Source organism: Rutilus rutilus, assembly GCF_951802725.1.
Source record: "Rutilus rutilus genome assembly, chromosome: 4".
Classification (NCBI taxonomy): Eukaryota; Metazoa; Chordata; class Actinopteri; order Cypriniformes; family Leuciscidae; genus Rutilus; species Rutilus rutilus.
Genome location: NC_140212.1, coordinates 14,866,625 through 14,878,516, shown reverse-complemented (window position 1 = coordinate 14,878,516; position 11,892 = coordinate 14,866,625). Strand labels below are relative to the sequence as shown.

The 11,892-nt window shown below is 41.2% G+C and overlaps 2 protein-coding genes across 2 annotated transcripts in view; one reads left to right on the top strand and one right to left on the bottom strand.

Moving 5' to 3' along the window:
* Window positions 1-11,892, top strand: part of snd1 (staphylococcal nuclease and tudor domain containing 1) — a 169,569-nt gene that overhangs the window by 76,179 nt on the left and 81,498 nt on the right. The window lies entirely within an intron of this gene.
* lrrc4.1 (leucine rich repeat containing 4.1) lies at window positions 1,172-5,718 on the bottom strand. The gene is made up of 2 exons (XM_084407480.1): window positions 4,953-5,718; window positions 1,172-4,801 (listed from the first exon to the last, which is right to left on the bottom strand). The coding sequence occupies exon 2, from the start codon at window positions 4,182-4,184 to the stop codon at window positions 1,611-1,613; it is 2,574 nt and encodes an 857-aa protein (XP_084263606.1). The 5' UTR covers window positions 4,185-4,801; window positions 4,953-5,718; the 3' UTR covers window positions 1,172-1,610.

Genomic DNA, 11,892 nt, shown 5'->3' with positions numbered 1-11,892 from the left:
TGTGTGTGTGTGTGTGTGTGTGTGCTTGCATGTTTTTTCTAGGTGTACAGTGAGTACTGAGTCTCACTGTGAAAAGATGTACCAACTTTTTGAAGGGTGTGTATCTATGTGAGCTGGATCAATTATCATGTAATCAGCTTTAATCTCCCAGACAGCCTGCATGCACTCAGCCAATATACCCTGCAATGCAAACATATATTATATTTTATTACCCTCTAATATGCCATCAATTTGTGGCCTAATTTTTTTTATATCATTCATTATTTCTTAGTCTTTGCATTTCAATTAACCAAGATTGAAAGCAGTTGCTGACATTCAAACAAGCCTTGCCATACAAGTGAGAGGTACGCAATGAGCCTGTGCAATATGTCATGATGCACCTCTTTTGAGCATACAAAAGCTGCTTGACTTATGACGCCTCACTGCCCATTTGTGTGATGTCAATGTCTAATGCATTGGCTCATAAACGTGTAGGAAATCAGTAGTGATACAAGAATAAAAAATAAAAAAATGCTTCCCTCACAATATTTTTTCAATTTGCTTAATCAACCGCTTTTGACCAGACCACTCTAAAGTGCTATAAGCAAAGGCAGGATAGGTTTTTTTTTTTTTTTTTTTTTTCAGACCTGTCTCGTTTAATGTCTTTTGAAACCACCTGCAGTCAGAAATTGTCCAAGTAACAACGTGCATCAACTTCACAATAATGTTTACCTGACACTAATAGCAGAACTTGGGTAATACCTTAAGGCAGTGAATTTCTTTTAATTTTATTTTTAACCAGCCATCTCTTGTGACATAAAATAGCAGTTCACCAATAAATTATATAAGCTCAGTTAAGCCACTGCAGTGCTGGAAAGCATACAAAGGAAAAAGAAAAAGAAAGAAAAGCAGCCTCTGCCCAGCCTTTTAGACTTGAGCGGCACCCAGCACTCTGAGGGTTAAAGCAGAACTGCAGTGAGCCCTACTGCAGTGTCTAAAGCATTTGGCTGATCGCAACAGTACATCAAGAGAGGGGGAAAAAAAATCTAAATGGTTCTCTTTTTTTCTTCTTCCAAAAATCCTTTTATTGCATTTGTAACATTTGGCACAGTACAAATTCATGGTGCTTTTACAAGATAAACCTGCAAAGATCAACATTGACCTTTTTCTTTTCTGTTTTTTAAAGAAAGACTTCTCAGTATAAATGTTTTTTTTTTGTTGTTGTATTTTTCACTGCATTCTCTGTAGTATTTAGAAATCACACAGAATGCCCTTTTTAAACAAGACTACCCTCATTTCTTAAATTCAGTACAGCATCTTAAAACAACTCATTTTTTAAATAGGAGTTATAAGTTAGAAAATAGTTTCAATTTCTTATTTTTAATATAATCTGCTTTTCTATTACCAGCCCATGGTAGTTTCAGTTTTTCCATATATATTTATTTATAAGCATGTACAACAAGAATCAGTCTTTAGGAATTGCACTCTGTACAAAAAAAAAAAAAAAGTAGTTCCTGTCTTTTTTCTCTTTTGTGCATTCTATTGCATGTTTTTATGCTGGGGTGAGGGTGGGCTTATAAGGGAGAGAGAGAGGGTCATTTTGACTGAGGTTCTGATTTGTTGGGGGCAGATTATATCTGAGTCTCTTGTACTTTCTCCTTGGTGTGAGTTTTTATGACAAGGGCCTCAGGAATAGCAGTGGGCAAGGTTCGAGGCAGAGAATTTCCAATGCTGTTACTTTCTGTCCATTTGGCACCATGGCCTGGTGGCTTGTAAGTGTTGTATTTGGGCTTCAGGGTGCTGTAGTCGATCTTATGTGGGTTGTAGTCCACCTTGTGAGGACTGTAATCCATTTTGGACTTGTGGGGGCTGTAGTCACAACTGACATATTCCGCTTTGAGGGGGCTGTACTCTGCCTTGAAAGCACTGTAGTCAGGTTTGAAAAGGCTACAGTCTGTCTTGAAGGGGCTGTAATCGGATTTGAGTTTGGGCATACTATAGTCAGTTTTCGATTTCGGAACACCATACTCTGGTTTGAACGGACTGAAGTCTGGTTTAGGAGTATGAGATTTGTAGTCCGGTTTGTGAGTACTATATCCAGATTTGTAGGGACTCTGCTCAGGTTTTTTGTGTATGTGGTAATCCGGCAATGACTTGTGTGAATAGTCCGTCAGTTTATGAGAGCTGTATTCCAGAGTAGGTTGGTACATATAGTCTGTTTTAGGTTTGTAGGTGTTGTAGTCTGACTTGTGTTTGTGGATGCTGAAATCTTGCTTGGGCTTATGGGTACTGTATTCTAGTTTTGGTTTGTAGCTGAAGTCAGATTTGTGGGTGTTGTAGTCCAGTTTGTAAATACTGTTATGATCCCTTATTTCTGGGAGAGTCAGTGCCCCCTCCCCTGCTATATTGGCAGCAGATGCTGGTGGTGGCATTTCTTCCTCTACCGGAATAATTTCCACAGTTCTGGCTGCAGCCACCGTGCTCCTCTGCTGATGCCGCTTTCGTAGTTTATAAAATACAATTAGCATGATTGCTGCTAGCAAGGTTACTGCCACAAAACAACCTATAATGATCTTTGTTGTCTTCATCACCTCATCCAGACTGGTACTGGCTGGGTTGGGCGGCTTTCCTGTTGTCACTTTTGAGCCAGGTACAACAGATTGGCGACTTGGGGGAGTGTCAGTGCTCTGGAGCAGGACTGTAGGCGTTGAGATAAAAACCGGCTGAAAGACGGATGGCGAGGCCGTGGTAGTGGTGCTGGCGCTTGCTGTGGTTGTGGTGGTTTTAGGCTTGGGCATTTCAGATGTGGTGTTCAGTACCTCCACTGTGACTGTGGTGAAGTAACTGAGGTTAGATGTGTTGAGTTCAGCCGCACTTACATTTAAATAGGCTGAAGCGTTGGAATTTCCGGCCGCATTGGACACCATGCAGGTATACATACCCGTGTCACCTGCTAGCACATTTGAAAAGTTAAGAGTCCCATCATTTAACACGGTTATCCGTGGGTGGCTTGATGCATGAGTTAGAACAGTCCCGTTTGGTAGGAGCCATCGCACGGCAGACATTGCCGCTGTTCGACATCGCAATTCTGCCACACGTTCAGCAGAAATATTCAGATCTCTCGGGGCATCAGCAATGAAAGGGGCAGAGCACTGCATTGCCCCGGTGTCACCCCTGTCCAGCTCAACCAACTGGCGGCCTCTCATGTGTGCAGGGGAGTGACAACGCCCACAGCATGTCGAGTTGGTAGGGATATACTCGCGTAGCCAACGTGCTAGCCAGAGTGAGTCACAGCCGCAGTTCCAGGGGTTATGGTGGAGGTGAAGTTCCACCAGGTACTTCAGTGGGGTAAAGAGAGCATGGGGCAGTGAGCTTAGATTGTTATGGGCCAAATTCAGTTCCACCAATGAGGCCAGGTCATCAAATGCATTTCGCTCAATTAGCCCTATTTGAGAGTTCATGATCCATAACTTTTTGAGTGATGACAGTCCTCTAAATGAACCTGGTTTGATCTCAGGAAAGAGGTTCTCTGAGATTTCCAGCTCCTCCAGCCCAACCAGAGGCGTCAGGTTGGGCATCTCTCCTCGAATGTTGCACATCCCCAGGTTGAGGTACTTGAGGTTGACTAGACCCTCAAAGGCCCCATCTGAGATGTACTCCAGTTTCCTCAGTTCACCCAGATCCAATCTCATTAGAGATGGCACTCTGTTAAATGCGTACGATGGGATGCTTTCAATGGGGTTATTCCTCAGCCACAGCTCTCGCAGCTTGGACAGATACTCAAATGCCCCACTTGGCACCACTGTCAGCCTGTTATCAAATAGTTCCAGTGTATTGAGATTAGTCAGCCCACTGAAGGCTCCCACTTCAATCTGTCTAATGGCGTTGCGACCCAGCTGCAATACCTCCAGGTGATGGAGGTTGCGGAAAGAGTCGGCCTGCACAGCCTCGATGGCGTTCTCCATCAGGTTTAGGTGCCGGGTGTTACTGGGTATTCCTGGTGGCACACGAGAGAGCCCACGCCTGGTGCACACCACCTTGCTGAGCTGGTTGTTGCAGGAGCAATCAGTCGGGCAGCCCTGGGGCCCTGCCGCGGCCGCCACCTCCACGCACACTTGAACCATGAGGAACAGGACACAGAGCAGGGCGGCTTTCCTGGCTCGACGCACAGCTACCCGCCCCAGGAGACTCATGATGTGGCACATTCATAATTCAGCATCGTCTGGGGGGGCGTGGGGTGATGATGGAGGTTGGGGAGAAGGGGGTAGTAAGTGGGGGGAAGGGGAGGGGTTCACCTCTGACTAATGAAGCCCTACCCTGGGTTAAACAAAACTCTAGATTGTTTTTCCATTTACTGAACTGGAGGCTAAACGTTCAGTGACAAGTACTCGAGAAAAGAGGGAGAAGTGAAAAGCCAAGGTATAATGAATTAAATAAAACAGGGGACTATATTTTATGTATAAAAATGGTTTGAAAGGCTCAACACCTACCTCAAAGGTTTTATACGTCCAATTTTTGCAATCACAAAATAGATTTTTTCCTCATTCTTATATTCCCAGGATAAGCAAAGCCTTCTCTTTTTTCATTTGTCAGAAAACAAGAGATGAATGCCAAAATGGCCCCTAATAAATCCACAGAGGAGCATCCGAGAAGATGTGTAGTGGCTCTGCAGGGCCTCAGAGCTTTAGGCAAGAGTACCAATCCAGTTTGGCTCCTATAGAAGCGTTCGCTCTTGCACTATCCACAGATGCTTGTCCTTGGATACCTCCGCTTGACGCTGCTACTAAATGCCTGTGTCTCCATAGAGGACCGCTCACACATGCTAAACCAGTGTAGGGGGAGGAAAAAAAGGGAGGGGTAGTTAGAGGGGGGAAAGAGAGAGGAATAAGAATGAGAAATCCAGTCTTTTCAAATGTTTGTCTATGCTTTTGTTTAAAGAATAATAAAAGTGCCCCTCTAATGTTCCCACTCACTTTACTTTGTCCGTCTCCCTTTCTCTCAGTATGTTTTGTCCGCTCGATTTGTCAGCACCTTGTCCAGCTGAAAAGATAGTGACACTGCGGTCATTAGCGCATTTCTTTCCTTAAGTAGCTCCGGGTTCGATCTTCATACACGCGCTATCACACAGCGAAGGCTTTAGGGTTCTTTCTACACACTTCCCAATTATCCTTATAATTTTCTGTAAGAAGTTGATGATGAGAGTCCAGGGAAGGTGTAAAGGGAGGCATCAGTGCAGAGACAGCTCCGTAAGAAGGCTCGTTCACTGGAGAGAGATCGCTCTCTCTCTGCCTTGTTCTCCTTCGCTCTCTCCTTCTTTCGAGCGTGCTCTCTCTCTCCCTGGAATGAGAGAAAAAGGAGTGTGTTTCTCCCCCCTCTCTGTGACGTTGTGTTGATCAGAGAAGTATCCGTATAGCGCTGCAGTACTCTGAGCTCAGTGCAGAGTTGAAGCTCTCAGCTTTGTCAGCGGCACAGCTGTCCGGCTCAAGCTGGTGGACGAGCGCTGAGGCAAGGGAAAAGTGGCTCCCCATTCCAACATCTTTCCTTGCTCCCTCCTTTCTTTCCTTTTTATTTTTAACCTCGCCGGCACCGGGTTAGTCCTTCCTGCTGCTGTGCACCGATGTTTTTCGCTGTGTTCTGTGGTGCAGTAGCAGGCACCCGGGACGCAGGCTTACTTGCCTGCTCTTCTTTTTGTCCTTCAATGAAAACGTGAATGTACTGCTGACGCATCACACTCCAAGCAGTGCATTGGTTTGATGCATTGGTTTTAGTACGTTAGCTCATCCGTATCCGCCCCCCTCTCTCTCTCTCTCTCTCTCTCTCTCTCGCTCTCTCTCTCTCCTGCGCTCTCTCCTGCTCTCTCTCACTCTCTCTCTCTCTCTCTCTCTCTCTCTCTCTCTCTCTCTCTCTCTCTCTCGCGCGCTCTCTCTCTCGCGCGCTCTCTCTCTCTCATCTTTCCTCTCCCTCCCTCTCTCCCCCATATTTGTCCCTCTCTCCCCGTTTTTTTCCCTCTCTCTTCAAGGTTCCTGTATTTTGTAGATCTGTTTAGAGTTGTCTGCAGTCTGGCAGTGAACTGTTGCGATTTGGAGACGGTTACTTCTTTCCACAGATAAACAGTCCAATTGATGAATGATTTTAGTCTGTCCTCCACACTCCCTGCTGGGACTCTCTTAATGCCTTTCAACCCTCAACATATTCCCCCCTCAGCCCCCGTCTGTCTTCTCTTGAGTTGATGCGGTGAGGTGGAGTGATTTGTGTGGTCTGATCCTACACTTGGTCAGTGAGACTTCTCTGATGACTGAACCTTGTGGGAGCGAGTGTCACTACTGGTCGACCGGTGTTCTTAGTCCACAGGAAATCATGGGAGGGGTGCTGGACAGCTCAGCATGTGTGCTGCCAAAGGCTATTGCTCTCTTCAGATGGATTAAGCCTCCTCTAGATGCTGTAGAGGGAGTCTCTGTACTGTGCAAAGCTGGGCCTGTGTTGAGGACACATTCTCACTTTCTCCCTCTCTCTTTTATCCTCCGTTCCAAGATTAAAATATCTCCTCTGTCATGCAGTGGGAGCTTAGATGGTCCCCTCACGAAGAGAATATTGGCTTACCATTTTAAACCATTTCCTCTATGGAGAGAGCTGTTAAGCAGTTCTTTTTTTAGCCAATCACTCTTTCATACCTTTGGCATGTTGGCTTTTGGTCAGTTAGCCAGCAGGTGAAAGGTACTTTAAAGAGGTGCTTTCAGGAAGGTTTCATCTTACGCTTGTAACAGCAGATGTCATAGAATTGAACAGCAGTGTTAAACAGAACGGCACCCCGGGCAACCAATGGCTGGCATTTTGACATACCACTGTGTATGTGTGACAGTGAGACTGTGTTTGTGAATGTCTTTGTGAATGACACCCATAGCTTGTGGTAATGCCTGAATATGAAGTAGGACACATTAAGGGATTGGTGACCCGGTTGCATAAAGTGAAAAGTGTCTGGGGACATTATTCAAATGTGTACACACGTGACCCACATGCCTCTTGTGAATTATGACCAATGTGTGCTAGAGTGTGTAATGTATATTTGTTTGTGTCTGTGAACTACACACCTCTGAGTGTGAGACTGGGTGGCCGTTGGCAGGCCTCCACCATCATTTGGGCCATTCCACTCTCTCTCTGTGACGTTGACCCAGAACACCATTCGTATAGTGGGGACGCCCAACCCCCAACCCCTCAAACTCCAGGCCTTCTGGAATGATCTTATGCAGGCGGAGAGGGCCCAGCTTGCCAGCTCAACCTGCCCTAGGCTGAGGGACGCAGGGAGAGGTCTGCTCGGTATCAGCACCAGCGACCCAGTTTGACGGGTTGGGTCTTGTCAGTAAGTGGGCGAGTAAGGGCATGATGGCAGCCTCAGGGTTTGCCAGTCTATCTGGGATATATAGGGTCTGCTGCATGTAGGTCAGCCTGCTTCCCTCGTCCAATTCGCTGGAGAGGACCAATACCATCCCAGCGATATTTGCACTTACTGTACTATGAGAGCAGTGCATATAGTCTTTCAAAGCATGTGTATAGAAGTTGGGAAAAGGTGGGAAACGTTTTACATAGTTTGAATAGTTTATTGAGAAATCATCTACATTTAACCCACAATTTGAAAATAAGTTGCACAGAAAAGTACGACCTGTTTTCATTGTTTGATTTCATTGTTTGAAGTGCCCTAAAGACACTTTTGTTGTTGTTGTTATTACAATTATAACTATTATTATTATTATTATTAAACTATATATAAAAAAAAAAAAAAAGAAAAGAAAAAGTTTTCTTTTTAATCTTTACTCTTCAAGTTTTAGCCAATATGTGCTGGTGGTGTTTCAGAAGAGAAATAGTTTCCACAATTGACTCCAAACTCTGGTATGGAACATGCACTGTTCATTTTCTAATCCAGTCTTAATGGATACACATTGTTCAGCCCTACATTCAGAATTAACACATTTTGGAATTAAAAAGGTGTTGCAAATATATTTTAATACTGACTTTGAAACTTGTAACACATTCTTTTTGTTTCCACACCTGCCCCTTTTTTCCAGTATATTAAATGAATGCTGTGTCCACAGGCCATTGAGGAAGCTGACATAGGAACTATATGAAGCTGACACTCTGAAACTTGCACTGCCCCATCACGGTTTTCCATTCCACTGCGCTACTTTATTTTTCAATGTACTGTATGACTGTTGCACTCAAGTCTTGCGTCTTTTGCAGCGTCTCGTGCATGACACGACTTTCCAAAAAAGCCGCACTCAAGTAAAAATAAGTTCAACTTTTAAAAGATGCGTCTCGAGACCATGCGCTTTTTCAAAGTCAAATTTCTTTCTGTGTGAACCAGCCCTAAGAAGCAGAAATTGCCAAATAAGTATTTCCATCATGTCTAGACCTTATAGATGCAAATATAGCTGTACCTTAATTCCAAGTAAGATAACCATCTCATGTGAAACTAAACAAAATATCACACATTAGACAAGATACCAGACTGAGCAGAAATCGTAAACAACAAATAGCATGTCTAGCCCACAAATAGTTGTACATTTGTCAGAGTAGAAGTAAACTAAATGTCTGGTCTGAATAGAATGTATGAATATGAGGATAAGTATATGATATTAAAAGATGCAGTAGACAAAAAGCATTAATGGATCAATACAAGAATAATGTTTGAAAGGATTAACCATAAAATAAATTTTTTTTTTTTTTTTTTATACGCCACATTTAACAAGATTTCATCTTTAATATGAATGAGTATGAATGACAAATTTTTACTTTTAAGTTGCATTTGTTCTTTGTCATTTGTTTTAAGTTGAGATTTGCACATGAGTTAACTGTAAACTGCAAACATTAAACTTTGCTGAAATTAAGTGTTCTGTTAACTTGGCTAAACTATTATTACTAAAACCAACACTGAAACTAAATATATAAGAAACTATATATATATATATATATATATATATATATATATATATATATATATATATATATATATATATATATATATATATATATATATATATATATATATATATATATATATATATATATATATATATATATATATATATATATATATAAAAACTAAATAGAAATGTTCAAAAACTAAAAAACAAAACAAAACTAACAAAACCATTAATGAAACTAACTAAAACTAAACTGAAATTTATAGGAAATTTGAAAATTATATTAAAATAAAAACTATTTTAAAAATGCAAACCTATAATAACCTTTCTGCCCATACCAGTTGAACAAACTTCAAGCTTTTTTTTCAATATTTGAAGCCTAGGACAGGTGGAAACTGTAATTTCGTCTAACACTTTTGACCTTGAGTGGGGTATGGTGACCAGAGACTTTCATTTTCATTTCAATTTCTAGGAATTAATTCTAGAAGAGATTAGTCATCACACTAACACGGGCTCTCTGTCCACTATCATTCACATCATATTGTCCAACTGTGAACAGCTGTTAGAAAACACATGCAACAAGATTGAGTTTTATCTATCATTTCACTTTGCTATCATCATGACTTTCCCCGTTTCATCCTCTCTCATCACTTTCTATCCGTTCGTTTTTTTTTCGTTTTTTTTTTTTTCTCTATGGTCACTTTCCTTCTCACAATCCCCTTACTCTGTTTTAACCATCTGTAATATAATATTTGTGGACCAGTGGATGTTTAATGATATTTGCCTTGATTGTTTTTCCTGTGATGGATTGGTTTAGCTCAAGACAATTCACTCCAAAGGGATGGAGAGAGTGTCGTCCCTCCTGCTCCAGCACTCTTTTAATGGCTATTGTTTGCAAACTAATGACCTTCATTAAACCTCTCTATGTGTATTAGAATGTTCCAGCCCAGATTAAACACTGGTCGAGATCACCCAAAAAATAAAATTCTAGTAATTTACTCGATCTATTTTTGTTCCAAGCCCATGTGACTTTCTTTCAAAGAGTACAAAAGGAGAAATTTTGAAGACTTGTCCTGATTGAAATTGCAAGGTTGACTGAAGCTTTCAAACTTCAAATAAGGAGGCAATAGCACTACAAAAAGTGGTCCATATGACTTGTGTGCTATAAATATTCTTAACCATACATCAGCTTTGTATGAGAAACTCTTAGCTCTCTTTTGCACATTTTTTTAGATAGTACAAATGTTTGAATTGTGAATGATTATTCTCAGTTGCAGTGGTTAAGTCTTAAAAGCAGCAGGCAGCCAGTCACCCTGCTGTTAATGAATATAATTTTTTCCCTAAATTTCACTTTTACGTAGCAATTTTCTTGACCGATTTTGTCAATAATAACGACATTTTCAGATTAGCATCTTGTTTTGCTCCAAACTTATCTTAACTGACATCTGACATACTTCTGTGGGTATATGGAAGGTGCCACACATCAAAATGACTGACTGACTTCTTTTAATGAGATATACACAGCTGAGTTCTTTTTTTTCTTTTTTCTTGTTCTCTGGTGGTTCTTCAGGCCTGATATAGAGTATTCATTAGTAGAGGAGGATGAAAACCCTGAGTCCTTAACTGCATATTAAATGGCCTTTTTTTAACATACACACTGAAATGGAGGATTCACTGAAGGGTAAAACAATGTCATTATTGAGTGCCAAACTGTGTTGTTCCTTAAAACACAATATGTGGTGTAGATAAAGATCATTTAAGGACACAGGCACACTAGACTGAACGATTGACGCATAGGAATGAATAAAATATGTTTTGAAGACTGGAAAAATCTAGAAATTATGAAGGAATACGACAAATTGAATTTCCAAAAAGTGCACCTCATTGGGTGCAAATGCACCAAGAAATATAGCTTCTGAATGCAACAAATGAATATTTTCTCAACTTTTTTACATGGAGTGTCACCTTAACAAACTTTTTTTTTCTTCCCTTTACACCCTTCCATCCTCAGCTGTATAAACAGTATGACAAAGTTCACAACCCAGCCTTTTGAGGAATGTTAAAAGGGCATTTAAAATAATTTTCAAACAGGACAGGGATTTGCATTGGGATTTGCTTTGTGGCCCGGCTTGCTTAGCATTCTAGAACACTCAGTGCTCATTTCCACTGAGCTGTCATGCCACCCAGCATGTAAAAGCTTCTTTCTGAGTCTGTTTGTGGCTCTGTGTATATAATACTTCTAAGGCTATCAAGTCATTCATGCAATTTTGAGACAGCCTCCTCTATGCTAGCCTGCTAGATAATGCTACCTTGGTGACAAGTTTAAATAAGCAGAATTCACAACTCTAGTATTCAGTGCAGAAACCTTCAGTTAGAGAATACCAAATGTTAAGTTTGCAAGAAAAGAAAAAAAACGATTTTATTCACTTTGTGCTTAATCAATAGCATTATCAAGTCCAGATCTCAACTTTATTGCAAATGTCATTTTATTCTCACCTTATTTTCAATACCTACTGAACTGATTGTGATTCAATTTCACTCTCATTGTCAAGTCTTCTAAAAAAATAAAATAAAAAAAAAACTTTATATGAGGTCACAAAAAGGCCATCTCGGCTTCATCGTCAGCGAGATATCAACCATCGCCGCTACCAGAAGCTCAGAGGCTCTGAGGAACAAGATTTTGGCATAATATTTCACAGGGGTTTTTATATTGGGGTACATAATGGAGCCTAATATATTCCAATGGCACCATTAAGCTGTAGAGTTACAGGAAGATTGAGGTCTGTTAGATTTAAATGAACAATATGCCCACAGCCTTTTCTAGACATGAGGGAGAGAGAGAAAGGCGCACAGGCCTACAGGCAGAGGTAATAAGAGTCTGGCAATCTAATGCATGGGGAATTATATCCACTCAGAAAAGGCAAATCAAGGTGAGTTTCTTTTTTTTCTTTTTTTTTTTTTTACAGTATTAGAAAATATGGATCATCCATAGAAAGAC